At 40.2% G+C, this 14,211-nt stretch overlaps 1 protein-coding gene across 2 annotated transcripts in view; it reads left to right on the top strand.

Annotated features, from left to right (window-relative positions):
* The window catches only part of LOC122415821 (fibrillin-2-like), a 39,341-nt gene that overhangs the window by 14,236 nt on the left and 10,894 nt on the right, over positions 1–14,211 (top strand). For both annotated transcript variants that reach the window (XM_043428324.1, XM_043428325.1), the window contains exons 6-22: positions 912–1,199; positions 1,302–1,550; positions 2,480–2,635; positions 2,891–3,169; positions 3,262–3,384; positions 4,955–5,203; positions 5,288–5,407; positions 5,522–5,737; positions 5,876–6,075; positions 6,262–6,442; positions 8,508–8,813; positions 8,965–9,306; positions 9,484–9,609; positions 9,696–10,029; positions 10,794–10,960; positions 11,629–11,957; positions 13,617–14,043. In XM_043428324.1, coding sequence (XP_043284259.1) covers positions 912–1,199; positions 1,302–1,550; positions 2,480–2,635; positions 2,891–3,169; positions 3,262–3,384; positions 4,955–5,203; positions 5,288–5,407; positions 5,522–5,737; positions 5,876–6,075; positions 6,262–6,442; positions 8,508–8,813; positions 8,965–9,306; positions 9,484–9,609; positions 9,696–10,029; positions 10,794–10,960; positions 11,629–11,957; positions 13,617–14,043 — 4,092 coding nt within the window. The remainder of the gene's footprint in view (positions 1–911; positions 1,200–1,301; positions 1,551–2,479; positions 2,636–2,890; positions 3,170–3,261; positions 3,385–4,954; positions 5,204–5,287; positions 5,408–5,521; positions 5,738–5,875; positions 6,076–6,261; positions 6,443–8,507; positions 8,814–8,964; positions 9,307–9,483; positions 9,610–9,695; positions 10,030–10,793; positions 10,961–11,628; positions 11,958–13,616; positions 14,044–14,211) is intronic.

Genomic DNA, 14,211 nt, shown 5'->3' with positions numbered 1-14,211 from the left:
TCAAAACAGATTTTAATCCGAACTATCAATTCTTCGGAGCACTCACACTTTTTCGAATAAACTGAATTATTTTTTCATTCTCACCACCAAGTTTCTCACTACTTTAAAAAAACTTAAGGAAGTTCATCTGGTATCGAGTTAGTCAAACGAAAAATTATTTCAAACGTGTTCGAACGTTTGGCATTATTAAAACATGCCAGAAACGTTTTAAAAAAAAAAAAAAACAAGTTTTTATTAATTACATCAATATTTTCTCACCCGTCCTTCATATTTTGTTGCAAGTCATCATTCAACGTTGTCATCGTGAAAGTAACACATGAGTCGACCTTCCAATAATCACCATTTTTCGAGAAAAAAATCATTAATTGCGAACTTTATAAGTATTGAACGAATTTTACGAAGCTGTAAACATATTCTTTAGATATTTTTCTATCACTTATGGAAGTTTTTGTACGAACAGTTTGTCAATGCCTGCAAATTTAATATACAAAGGCGGGGAAACCACTGAAACCCGTAACAGACCGTGTTAATTTGGAGAAATCGTTTTAATTTTGTTTCTCACGAACAAAGTATCTTCGGGCCTTGAAATTTTGACAGGACATTTTTTTTATTATTCATTACTGTATTCGATATTTTTAATCAACATTTCTTTGTTAATTCAATTACCAGATGAACTTTTTCAAGAGCTGAAGCAATCGAAGAGTAAGCACAAGCAAAATGCCACGTTGTTTGATAAAACTAGTTTGACTCACAGGTGATTCTTGATTGATCAACAAGAAATTTCAATTGCTGAAAAAAATTGTTTCAACATGACTTAAATTTTGAGAGCTCGCGAATTTAAAAAATCGAACAATCAATGAAACCGCTTCCGCAATCTAACTGAGCCTGATCGTGTGAATTATAATTTCCAGCAATTTGTCGGGAAGCTTGTCTGAATCAGGGAAGATGCATCGGCCCGGATCGTTGCGCCTGCATTTACGGTTACACCGGAAGACGGTGCGACACCGATTACAGGGTTGGTCCCTGTTACACGAAAGTACGAAACGGCCAGTGTCTCGTGAACCTGCAGGGGGTCGTTTGTACCCGTCAAATGTGTTGCGCCACAGTTGGAAAAGGTTGGGGTCATCCTTGCGAGCGATGTCCAGCGAGGTTGGACTGCGAAATTGGCCATTTGAAAACGAACCAAGGCAATTGCGTGGGTGGGTATTTTATAGCCATTTCTTTTTGTTGTTACTTGTAAAGGATTCTAAGCAACTTCTGAGGAGACAGAAGAAAATTATTATCGCTACTTTTTCCAACAGATATAAACGAGTGCGAGGCGATTCCTGGCCTGTGCGAGGGTGGAAAATGTGTCAACACGCCGGGATCTTTCACTTGTGAATGCCCGGAAGGCCAAACTCGAGATCTCGAGACGAACGAGTGCACGGACAGGGACGAGTGTGAGGATGAGGGCATTTGCACTGACGGCCGATGCATCAATACCGTTGGTGGATATTACTGCGTCTGTAATCCTGGATTCATACAGAGCCAAGACCGAAAACTTTGCATCGGTGAGCAATGAAGTCGTTCGACAAATTTGGTTTGACTATAACCGAATTGTAGAACTGTCGATGTTTCGGAATTTTCAAAGTTGTAATACCAGATCGGAGAAAAATAAGTTATTCGAAATTCTTATTTCCGATCGACTATTTAGCAGATTACGTGTTTAATCGAATATTCCTTCTTTGAATTCGTATTTACTGGAAAATATATATTTCGATAGTTTTCATTTCGAATGCAATTTTAACAGACCGTACGAATGTCAAAATTGCAGATTTTCGAATTCAAAATGGAGAGTAGTTGTTTTATAGAGAGACCAGAACGTAGAGTAGCAAAAAATCGAAAGTGCATTTTTCGAGCCTATAAAACTTGGATATGCAGAATAGGGATGGCTCGAAAAGGCGAAAGTCAAAATGACGATGCTTGAAATTGGAGATCACCGGTCTGAGTAAGTGAGTGAAAGAGACGCGTACATTTTGAGCCTCCGCTGCATTTCTTTATTTTGATCGGTCGACTTTCTACCGTTTCGCCATTTTGACCGTTCGACTTTTTGGTCTTTCAGTATTTCAACCTCACTAATATTTAATCTTTCGTTATTATATTTTCAAAATTTTTAATATTCACAATATTGCTGATTGCAGTAATTTATGAATCGAAAGAGTGATATAGTCGAATTTTCGGAAAAACGATATTTTAGTCGTTGTTCTATGGGCGATGGTTAAATTCTATTTTCGAACCTTGAAGTTCCTACTTCATTTATTTTCGACATTCAAAGCTCCAGTCGAATTATTCTGTCTCAATATTATATCATTCGAGGTTTATAAACTCGAGATTTTAGCTGTTCGAAATTTGACTCATTCTAACATTTAATTCGCACCCGTAGCTCAATAAAAAACAGAGAAAGCTTGCACGACGTTTTACAATCAGGGTTGATTTTCAGACGGAAGACAAGGACTCTGTTACACCGCGGTGAATCGGAGCGGCCAGTGTAAAAATCGTCTGGCTGTTAGATTGAGCAAAAAAGATTGTTGTTGCGGCAAAAACATGGGCCGAGGTTGGGGAGACGAATGTTTCATTTGTCCCCACAGTGGGAGCGGTAAGTAAATATCTATGGAGTTTAAAAAAAGACTCTCGCAGCGTCAGAGTACTTTGCGTATTAATCGTGTAATAAAGAAGCGTTTTTCATCTGCGCACTGTCGTTCCCTTTTGTGGGGCGTGGACAAAAGCCCGGAAGCGAAAAAAAGTTGCATCGGAAGTCCCGATCTTATCTGCACGATTATTCGTACCTGATGAGCCGCGAATTACTCAATTTTTCAAACCCATAAAAACCAATAACACGAAAACACCGCAGTCGACTATAGAAAATTGTGCTCGGAGTCCCAACAATTCACCGTCAACGAGTGCGCCCTCAGACCCGACATTTGCGGCGACGGGAAATGCATCGATACGCCGGAAGGCTACGAGTGCGAATGTTATCCGGGCTTCGTTAAGAAGGCCGGAAGATGCGAGGACGTCGACGAGTGCCAAGAGGATTACTGCCAGGGCGGTACCTGCCGAAATTTCCCTGGAAGCTTCACCTGCGAGTGTCCACCGGGTTTCGTCGTTTCTGGCGAAGGCCGTTATTGCACCGGTAAAATTTAAACTTCCTTAAGCCCGAAAAAATATATTAATGTTACATCGAGCATGGAAAATTTATCATTTTTCGCGTTTTTGCACTTTAAGATCACGACGAGTGCCAGGACACAGGAATGTGCACAAATGGGCACTGCACCAACATGAACGGCTCGTTCCAGTGCAAATGTAACGACGGATACGTCCTCTCGCCCTCGAAAAACACTTGTATAGGTGGGTATCAACGAAACTTGGACCAAAATCAAATTGAACAATCGATCTATTTTCAGAAGTCAAAAAATCTGATTTTCAGACCTTCCTTTTCCTTCCGATACCCCAAATTTGAGCTTGAAATTTACAAAAAATGCAAAAGATTCTTCGAATACATTTTTACAATTGATGAACTAAGCAATTATAAATAAATAATGTAAAACCTCCAAAATTTTGGGGCTCCATTGCCAAAGCTATGATTTTCCCAATAAAAATTCTCGAAATTCTCGCCGAATTCTAATATTTTCAGTAATAATTTTCCGAGAAAATCTGCTTCAGATTTAGCAGTGTTTGAAACTACGTACTGCCTTCAATCGGTTCAAAAAAAAATCTAAAAGCCATTAGAAATAATCAATTTAAAATTCGTCACGATAATCTACGATATTTTCTTTTTTTAAAAAAAAAAAAAAACCATTTATTATTTTTCAATTCTCACGTGATGTCACAATAAATAATAATTGGATAGGAAAAGTGATATCAAATGGTAATGTTTAGTTAATTTGATCACAATACGTTGGATGATTGGAAGGACAAAAATCAAGCTCATCGTCGTCCGGTACGCTCTCGGAGCGTCCACTCTCGGGCTATTCCTTTCACCACCGAACTACCGTAATTTACAAGTCAGCCATTTATCACTGGTGTTTCCGATAGGGCGGGTATTAGAAGATAACAACCGGGTAGACGAATGCGGAAGGCATGGACTTGTGTGCTATGTTTGTAGCGATGAACGTTTTGCCTCGGGCGAGTTATGTGTATATGTACATAAGTGAAACGATCATCGTGTACGAAGATCTTCGGTGTCCCTTCCTTATAGAGGATTGAAGAATCACTAAATTTATAGGGAGACGATGAAAAACGAATAAAATTGAGCTATCGGAGGGGGAACGATTCTTGCCCGTTATTTCGTTTTATTAAGGTAGATCACGTCCGTAGGACCGTATTTTATGGGTGTTTAAATTGGGTCGATTTTTACTTCCTGATTAAAGATATTATCACTCTAAATTAACGTAAGAGAAATAGAAATCGTAAATACATTTTTTAAATTTATCTTTTGGCCAGTGAAATTACAAGCCATTCGTTAATCGGGAATCTAGCGAAAATACGATAGTTTTGTTGCGTAAAAAATCGCATTAGAGAGCGCAAAGAGAAAACGCAATGGGAAATGGATCAAGAGCAATGGGCCAAGCCAAGAAGTAACGAAATGCAGACATAAATAAATGCGAGGTTATACGAGAGTGCTCATTACCGCAATTTCTGTACTTTTTCATAAACTTCGTAAGAAGCGTTTATTCGTTATATGGAAAGGTAAACGATTTTTTACGCACAGTCAGTAAAACTCTGTGTATTTTTCTTCATATTTAAGGACCTTTATCTCAATAAACGATAAGACGAAAGCTTAAAAATTTGATATGCGTCGACCACCGACTTAAACTCCGTGTAAATTTCAAGACTTTCTCGAAGAAAATCGAGCACGAACTACCTTAAAACAGAGTTATCGCATGCTTATTCTAACGAATAAAAAATGTTGTCAAAGATATCAACGAGTGCTCGGAGAATCCTCGGATATGCCTTAACGGAAGATGCGAAAACATACCTGGCTCCTATCACTGCGCTTGTCAGTCCGGATTCACGCCCTCGAGAGACAACACTTTTTGCGTCGACATGGACGAGTGCTCCAACACTGGTATGTGTGCCAATGGAAAATGCGTCAACATGGAAGGCTCTTTCAAGTGTGTTTGCGATTCTGGATTCAGACTTGGACCGGATCAGAGTCATTGCATCGGTAATGAGAACAAAAAATTCTGGACGAATTTGATGAACATTTTCGTTAATGATTGATGTTAATACGAAACTACTTAATTGTCAGACATCGACGAATGCCAGAGCGCACCCTGCCAGAATGGCCGATGCAAGAACACTCCAGGAAGCTTTCGGTGCGAGTGCAATCTGGGTTTCAACCTCGGTCCCGACGGCAGATCCTGTTTGGGTAATTTACTTATTCAGAGATTCGAATAAGCGGCATTTTTGCCTCTCTTGAAGAGGCAAATTATCCTAAGGATAAAAAACTCGGAAAAAATGTTTCCAAATTGTGTGTTTTTAGACACGAGAAGAGACCTCTGTTACTCTCAGTACAGAGACGGTCAATGCTCCAATCCAACTTCTGTGGCTGTCACGAAATCGAGTTGTTGCTGTTGTACCGTCATCATTGGCCAGCCCCTTGGTTGGGGGACCAATTGCGAGGCGTGTCCGATGCCTGACACGACAGAATTCGAGGGACTTTGTCCACACGGAGCAGGAATGACTTATAACGGGGATGGTAAAAAAGATAAATCCAATGAAAATATCTGAGAACAATATTCACCAATTTTTCACTTTTCCGCGAGTCGTTGATCAATTTTTCGATATTTTTTTCCTGCAAAATCGCTTCCGGGCTCATGACAACATTCCTTTTTAGATATCAACGAGTGCGCCCAGAATCCTAACATTTGTGTGAACGGAGGCTGCGAGAATCTCATGGGCACTTATCGATGCATCTGTGACAATGGTTACGAGCTCGATCCTTCTGGCAAGATCTGCAGTGACATAAACGAGTGCGAGCTCGAGGATTCTCTGTGCAGTGGTGGTCAGTGTAGAAACACACCTGGCAGTTTTCAGGCATGTTTTCCGAGTACGATTGAACGTTCATGATCCTAAAATCTTGATATTTGTCATTTTTATAGCTGTTGCAAAGAGAAAAGATTTTTTAGAGTAAAAATCTAAAATTGTTGATTTTTCGTATAATTTTTTCGACAAAATTAAAATTCGAAGGAGATCTAAGTGAAATTTTCTTTACGAATTTAGTGTGTTTGTCCAACTGGCACAAGACTGAACAGCGATAATCAAATGTGCGAAGACGTTGACGAGTGCTACGAGCTCGGTCCGGACGTTTGTGTCAATGGAGTTTGCATCAACACGCGTGGATCGTACGAGTGCGAATGCTCTTCCGGTTATATTTTGGACAACACTGGACACATCTGCATGGGTTCGTGAAACCACATTTTTACTCGATTGACCGAATATCTTATTCGAGCATGGAATTTTGCGTTCTCTTTCTGGACCCTGTAGCGGGGCTTGGAACGACGTCAGTCTTGTTCCATCACAAGCATTCTTGGGATTCGACAATAAAATAATTCACCTTTTTTTTTCGAAAAACGAAAAAAAATTTAAAAATATTTTTAAAAAGATGTTTTTTCTTTTCGCTAAAAAGGTTGTAGAAGCCCAAGTCTTAATTTTCACTTATCAGTCACTCATCACAGAGCCAACCAATCACGATGGCATCCCATCCATGATTTGGTACCATGCCGGTATAACATAACGTCAAAATAACATTGGTAAAAATAACATGTGTCAAAACAGCACAACCAAAAATAACACGATGTCAAAATAACACGTGTCAAACAACACAAGAAAAAATAACACAGTGTTACGTCCCCGGGAACTTATCGGAATTAGAGAGAACGCGACACATGTATGACTTCTCTTTCGGGTCAAGACAATCAAGTCCTTTGCCCAGGGATGGAAGCCTCGTCGTTTTGTATGGAAAGAATGTTGGGGGAGGACGGTTTGGGAGTTACGTGTGTCGGGGCTTGATAATAAGGGACGTTATAAGAGAGAAATTGGTTACTCACGTCGGTTAGTTTTCCCGTCGTTTATTATTCCCACAAATGCTGCACAACACGTTTACAAGTTCACACCGACGCGTGCAATGTTAATCACAATTAGTATCCCGTTTTTCTTCATTTCCGGGTAAATAAGGTACTTAGTGACTGCAGATACAATTTCTGAATTATATTTAATCGAGGTAAAAGTTCACGGAAAGGGGTTGATAACTTCAACGAGAAGTGTTATTGGACTGCAGTAACTATGACTTCTTGGTTTATCAAGAGCGTTCGCTTTTTTCGACTGAGTCCGAAATAGAAGATTTTGGACGTGGTGAACGGATATGGAGCGGAGCAACTCTCACGAACTCTGTCTCCGAGGTGTACTACAGGGGGTTTTATACTCGTTACCCCTCTCTAAGGGTTCCTCTGTCCAGTGGTGTCCTTCTGCAGTTTTCCAGTGGTGGGGAAAATTCTCTTTTTCCGCATTCGTGGATAAGATTGTGGTCTGATCTCCTAAGTGTTACCCCTCTCGAAGGGTTCCTCTGATGTCCGGTTATGTCTTACGTCAATTTTTTGATGGTGGGGAAAGTTCTTACTTCTGATTCGTAGGATTGCAATAAAATCGTGGCCTAGTTTCTCCGAGTATTACCCCTCTTGGACGGGTGTCTCGTTAATTGGCGCGTAGGTGTCATCGATAGTCACCTATGGCTTGTGTCGCGACTTTCAGTCTCCAAATTGCAGGGGTATTAGTTGTGTTTTCCTGTTCGTTGTATTGTGACAGGGGTTTTATAGGGGTATGGTAAGGGTTTTTTGATTAGGTCCTTTCTTTCATTCTACATTGGGGTCCCTTGCTCGTAGATTGGTTTTTTTTGGTCTTGCTGTGATGACGATGAAAAAGGATTTGTCGTCCCCTTTATGATATGACAGGGATAAAAGTTTGATCAATACTTGGGTCTCTCTTAATAATGAATATCCTTTTTGAATTGGATGTAACAACAGCAGCAATATAACACATGTTAAAAATAACTTGACGTCAAAATAACATTAATTTTATCACCGTTATTGAAATCATAATCAATAGTACAGGTCCATTTTCGCGTTCAATAAATCGATAAAAATAGAATCGATACACACACTCGATCGCGCGTGTGTTTGGAACACTTTTGTGATGCGTGTGTGGGGAATCGTTGGGTGGGTTCGGAACACTTTATCGGACATTTTGCCCCGGTTTTTCCCGTAAACTTATCACGTGTTGTTGTTGCTCGTTGTTATATTTGTTTTCTCTTATTTTTGTTGCATGTTGTTTACTGTTCTATGTTATTTTTCTGTTGTGTGTTATTTTTGTATGTTATTTTGACATTATGTTATATTTTGACGCGTCACCCCATCATCTCTAATGATGAGAATCGGCGATTATTTATTTTATTACTCGAGTCAATTCAACAGACAATCGCCGAGGCTCGTGTTGGACGAAAATGATAGAAGGCCGCTGCGAAAACAATTTTCCTCGGCTGGCATTGAAGTCGGAATGTTGCTGCTCGGTCGGACTCGCCTGGGGTAGTCCCTGCGAAACTTGCGACCAATCCTTGTGCGAATGCTCCAAAGGGTATGCCAAAGTCGACGGAAAGGGATGCGCTGATATAAACGAATGCGAACTCAACACTGGGATTTGCAAAGGGGGTGGAACCTGCGTCAATACCGACGGTTCTTATCGATGCGAATGCCCGCCCGGACTGATTCTTGATTCAACGCGTAAGACAACTTTTCTTCTACCCTCATTCAGAAATCAGCAATCACGATTAAAAAATGAGATTCTACTTACCTTGCAACGGGATATCGACCAAGTCGATCGAATCATTTCCAGCTAAAATGATTGCTTACAAGGTAATTTACCTTTTCAAAGATACCACGTGCATCGACACGCGACAAGAAACTTGCTACATGGACTACCGCCACGGACATTGCACCAGTGCAATCGAGGGAAGATTCTCGAAGAACATTTGCTGCTGCTCCGTCGGACGCGCATGGGGCAGTGACAAGTGCGAAGCTTGTCCCAAACCTGGAACCCAAATATTTGCAGAGTTGTGTCCCAAAGGCGACGGCTTCAACGAGAGACAAGACATCAACGAGTGCGTCGAGTTTCCTGGAATGTGTCAAAACGGACGGTGCAAAAATACGGTCGGCAGTTACAGTTGTCGATGCAACCAGGGCTATGCCCTCGAGGAAAATGGACTCAAGTGCATCGGTAAGATTTGTCGCCAATTTCGTTAAAAATGGAAGAAATCAAATCGGCTGCTTTCGAGAAGATTTTCGAGCCGCCCTCCGGGCTCCCTTCTCCCAACGAAATGGGAGAAAAGCCACGGAAAAACTGGCAAACTTATTTTTCGTCCAGACCGAGTATAAACGAATAATTGAATTTCAGATATCGACGAGTGTGAAATAATGCACGGCGTTTGCGGCAATGGAACGTGCCGCAACACTCCGGGGACCTTTCAATGTGACTGCAATTCTGGATATCGGAGCAGTGACATTATGAAGATTTGCATGGGTAAGCAAAGCTTTCGATCCTACCAGAACTCGCGGAGAAATCGGGTCAACTGGCATTCCGTAGTCAATTTTTCTTACGATCGACAGACATAAACGAATGTGACGAAACACCGGGCTTGTGCAGAGGCGGAACTTGCCGAAATACCGAAGGTGGCTTCAAGTGCGTTTGCCCTCCGGGCCACGAATTGAGTCCTGACAAACAATCCTGCAAAGATATTGACGAGTGCTCGAGGACGAGTGGCATTTGCTCGAACGGAGTTTGCGAAAACATGATGGGAACTTACCAATGCATTTGCGACGATGGTTACCGACAAACTGGCCTAAAATCCCACTGCGAAGATATCAATGAGTGTGCCACTAACAACGGGGGATGTGAAAATATTTGTATCAATACGCCTGGAAGTTTCTCGTGCTCCTGCAGGTTATTGACTAAATAAAATTTTTATAAATTCTCTCGCTCCGCCTCGATTCCATCTTTTAACCGGTTGACTGGTATTGGATCATATATGTACAAAAATAGTCGGGCCCATTCTGGTTTTGTATCATATGTGTACATATTGAAATAACTTTTTCAATTTTCAACCGATTTGGACAAAAATTGGTATACAATGGTTTTTTGGGTCGCTGAGTCGATTTTTCAACTTAATTTTCTCCTCACTACCCTTGGAAATGGGGAAAATCGAAGGTTGAGGGTAAAATTTTTCGTTTTTTCAACGGATTTTCATGCTATATGACATGAAAATTTTTAGTTTTTTATCACACTGGACTCTTTTATCGAAATCAAACAAAATTCGCTACCCCCAAAAATGTGAAAAATAAGGGTTCAGGGTGAAATTTGTTAATTTTTCACTGCGAAAATCTCATGCTTTATCACATGAAAATGGAATCAGCAACCTCGAAAACCCTCAGAAATAAATTATCGTGATTTTCGGTAACTTATTGGCTCGTACCAGTTTTGGCACAAAAACTAGAAAAAAGCTCACCAGTTAGCCGGTTAAGGCAGTCGGTTCATGGCTGTCAACTAAAACTCTTCACTACGATTATTTAAATTAAATTAAAAAGATTATAATTATTTTTTCAGTACTTTGGAGTCTTGCGATGATTTGTTTTTGCTAGAAATTTCAGTAGGATCGTCAAATCATACAAAATGCTTCTCTCAATTCGATCATTTCTTCAATTCACTAGCACGGGGTTTGCTCTCAATCTTGATGGACGCTCGTGCGTCGACGTGGACGAGTGTAAAGAAAATCCCAGGATTTGCAACGGTGGCAAATGCACAAACACACCCGGAAGTTACTCCTGCAGCTGCACCGGAGGACTGCTCCCGTCGAACTTTGGCACGTCGTGCATAGGTCAGTGGATATTCGTTGAGCAACATTCGTCTTTAGCGAATTTAGCGAATTCAGGCCTTCGTTAAGGGGCTGCCCCCTGTGGCAGCCGGATTTTTTCCGGTTAGGAAAAAAAACATAGACTTTTGAAATTTAAAGGGTTTATTCATTGGTATTTCAACTGGATGACCGAATTTTTTAACTCTCATATCTCGGGTTAATTCGGTGTAAAACTACTCCATAGGAACCCATACGTTTCTCCATGGTCTCTACGATTTCGGGGGATCGGTTTATCTGAGATGAAAAAACCGAAGAGCGTTTTGATTTGTAAAGCAGAGCCTGAACTAAACTCATACAGAAATATTGAAAATTGAAGGAGCTATGAAACATTTTTCCATGAAAATTGAAATTAGGTGTTTCAAAGCGCAAAGCAAAGAGTTGAAATACCAATAAATAAACCCTTCGAATTTCAAAAGTCTTTTTTTTCTCGCCTCAAAAAAATGGCAAGAAAACCCGAAAAATCTGGCCGCCCTTGAATTCAATTCGTTATTTATTGACTTAATAATTTATTGACGTTTGGAAAGTTCCTAACGAAAACGCTACGAAACGGAAAAATATTTTGATGAAATGCCGAAGATAAGTTTTCCGATGAAAATATATTGAAAACAATAACACGCTGATTAATTGTTCAGACGTTGACGAGTGCGTGAGCCAACCGCGCATTTGCGGATACGGAGAATGTCACAATACAATCGGCTCGTTCGATTGCCGCTGCGACGAAGGATATTCGGTGAAACCGGAGGGCGGACCTGAATGCACGGACGATGACGAGTGTTTATTGAACGCTTATTCCTGCAGCGAATTCGCCGAGTGTCAAAACACTCCTGGCTCCTACGAGTGCACCTGTCACGAAGGCTTCACCGGCAACGGAATTGATTGCCGGGACATCAACGAATGCCTGATAAACAATGGAGGCTGCGACGCTAACGCCCAATGTATAAACACCGAGGGATCTTTCAAGGTGAGAAATAATCTTAAAAAATGAAAAACTTTTTAGCTCCGGGAGCCACGGAAAATGAAATTTTCCATATGGAAAAGTTTTGAAAATTAAGGAGGAACATCAGCTTGATAAAAATGGTGATGAAACTTTTAGAATACTTTTTTAGACATATTTTCTATAGCTTCTCCAATTTTGAATCCATTTGATTCAACCATTTTTTAGTAAATCATTTCCAAATTTCGATTATTTAAGAGTATGGATCAGTTGACTAAGCTCACTTGGAATATTCGAAATCGAAATTCTTTGACACAGTTTGACCGATTAAGGAAGTTGAGGCATTAGAATGAAAATGATGTCACCGCTTTTAAACCGATTGCATCTTATAAAGTGAAGTGTAAAAAAAAATCAGTTAAATTTTCAGACAGTTTAGGAGCGTCGTTGCTGAGAAAAATCAATAACAATTTGGGCCAAATAACATGTAATCTTATGGAAGTCAAGACACATTCAGTGATATCTCCGTTAAAAATGATGCTAAAAATATGAAATTTTTTGGGCAACATGAGCAAGGCTTGCCGAATAATGTCAATTTTTTTCAGATTTATTAGGAGATTCGCTGAGATTACATTAATAATAATCTGTTTTCCGTGCAGTTTTTTGAGGCTAGGATCGTCACTGTTCGTGTTTTCGACTGAGCTTTCACCAGTTTTTCGACTTTTTTTCCCCAACTTTTCTTAAAAGTGTATGCAACATTGCCAAACTGTAAACTGGCCTAACTTTTGAAAGGTACAGGTCATCACTTTTGGGTAAAAAAAATGACTGTACAGCCTCGACTTCCTTAAAAAAAGGCTCGGTCAGTCGATTTTTGCCATCGTCCTGCGTAGCCTGACAGAACCTTTTTTTCATTGCTCAAACTGTATCAAAGAATTTCGATTTCGAAAATTCCAAGTGAGGTTAGTCGACTACGCATAGGAAATAACTCCACAGGCCCCATCTTCCCATACTCAAAACCAAATAAAAATTGATGATAGGTTAGAAAAAAGTATTATTCCACAGTTTGAACTCTAAAAAACATGTGTGCAAAATTCGAGGTCGTTTCATCCCGTAATTTAAAAAAATTTTTTTCACATAAATTCCACCCAAAAATGACGTGTTTTTGGGGGTTAATCCCGTATATAAATCAAACAGGGTTTACGTAACTTAGATAGGCAATAGACTTCGAAAAAATTCCAAGGTTCGAAAATTTTTTAATTTTTCGAAAATTTCAAAAATCGAAAAATTGACCTCCCACTATAGGTTCGAAACATGTTTCACGCGATTCTGAGTCGAATGAGACAATAGTGTAATGAACGAAAAAAAAAAAAAAAATTTCGAAGGCAATAGACTACGAAAAAATTCCAAGGTTCGGAAATTTCGAAAATCGAAAAATTGACCTCTCACGACGGGTTCGAAACGTGTTTCACGCGATTCTGAGTCGAATGAGACAAAGTTGTAATGACCGAAAAAAAAAAAAAAATTCAAAGGCAATAGACTATATTCCGAATCGAAGGATTTCGGAATATAAACTCACGCATTTGATGGGGAGAAAACCGATCAATTTGCCTGCCAAACGAATGAGCGAATGAAAAAAAATCCCAAAAATATGAAATCATCAAAGCCAATATTCCAACGAAAATGTTTCAGTGTGTCTGCGACGCTGGTTTTCGCGGGGACGGTTACAGTTGTCGGGACATCGACGAATGTTCGAACGATCCTAGTCTCTGCGAGAATGGGCATTGCCTCAATTATCCAGGCTCGTTTCGTTGCGAGTGCGAAATGGGATTCATGCATCCGGAGGAGAACAACCAACAGGCTTGTATCGACATAAACGAATGCGAGATGTTCAGCAACCTGTGCGTTTATGGTAAATGCGAAAATATTTTCGGCATGTTCCGTTGCGAGTGTGACGAGGGCTACAAACTCGACGGCTCCGGTGGCAATTGCACGGACATCGACGAATGCGAGAGCCCACAATCTTGTCAGTACGGAAGCTGCGTCAATACACAGGGAAAATATCACTGCGAGTGTCCCATCAATCACGAACTCGTTGAAGCTGGAAACGCTTGTGTCGGTTAGTATAATAAAATTAGTCAATAAAACCTCATTTTGTGAAATCATTGCAGAAGAAATAATCAACGAACCTTGTCGAGGAAATGTTTGACTAAATCCAAACTTAAATTATTATTAGTAGTAGTAGTTTATCTCCAAGTACAGCCTTACGAGTTTTTACATATTTTCC

The sequence above is a fragment of the Venturia canescens genome, chromosome 9 (assembly GCF_019457755.1).
Source record: "Venturia canescens isolate UGA chromosome 9, ASM1945775v1, whole genome shotgun sequence".
NCBI lineage: Eukaryota > Metazoa > Arthropoda > Insecta > Hymenoptera > Ichneumonidae > Venturia > Venturia canescens.
The sequence above is the reverse complement of the archived record's forward strand: the minus strand, read 5'-3'. Positions and strand labels throughout refer to the sequence as shown.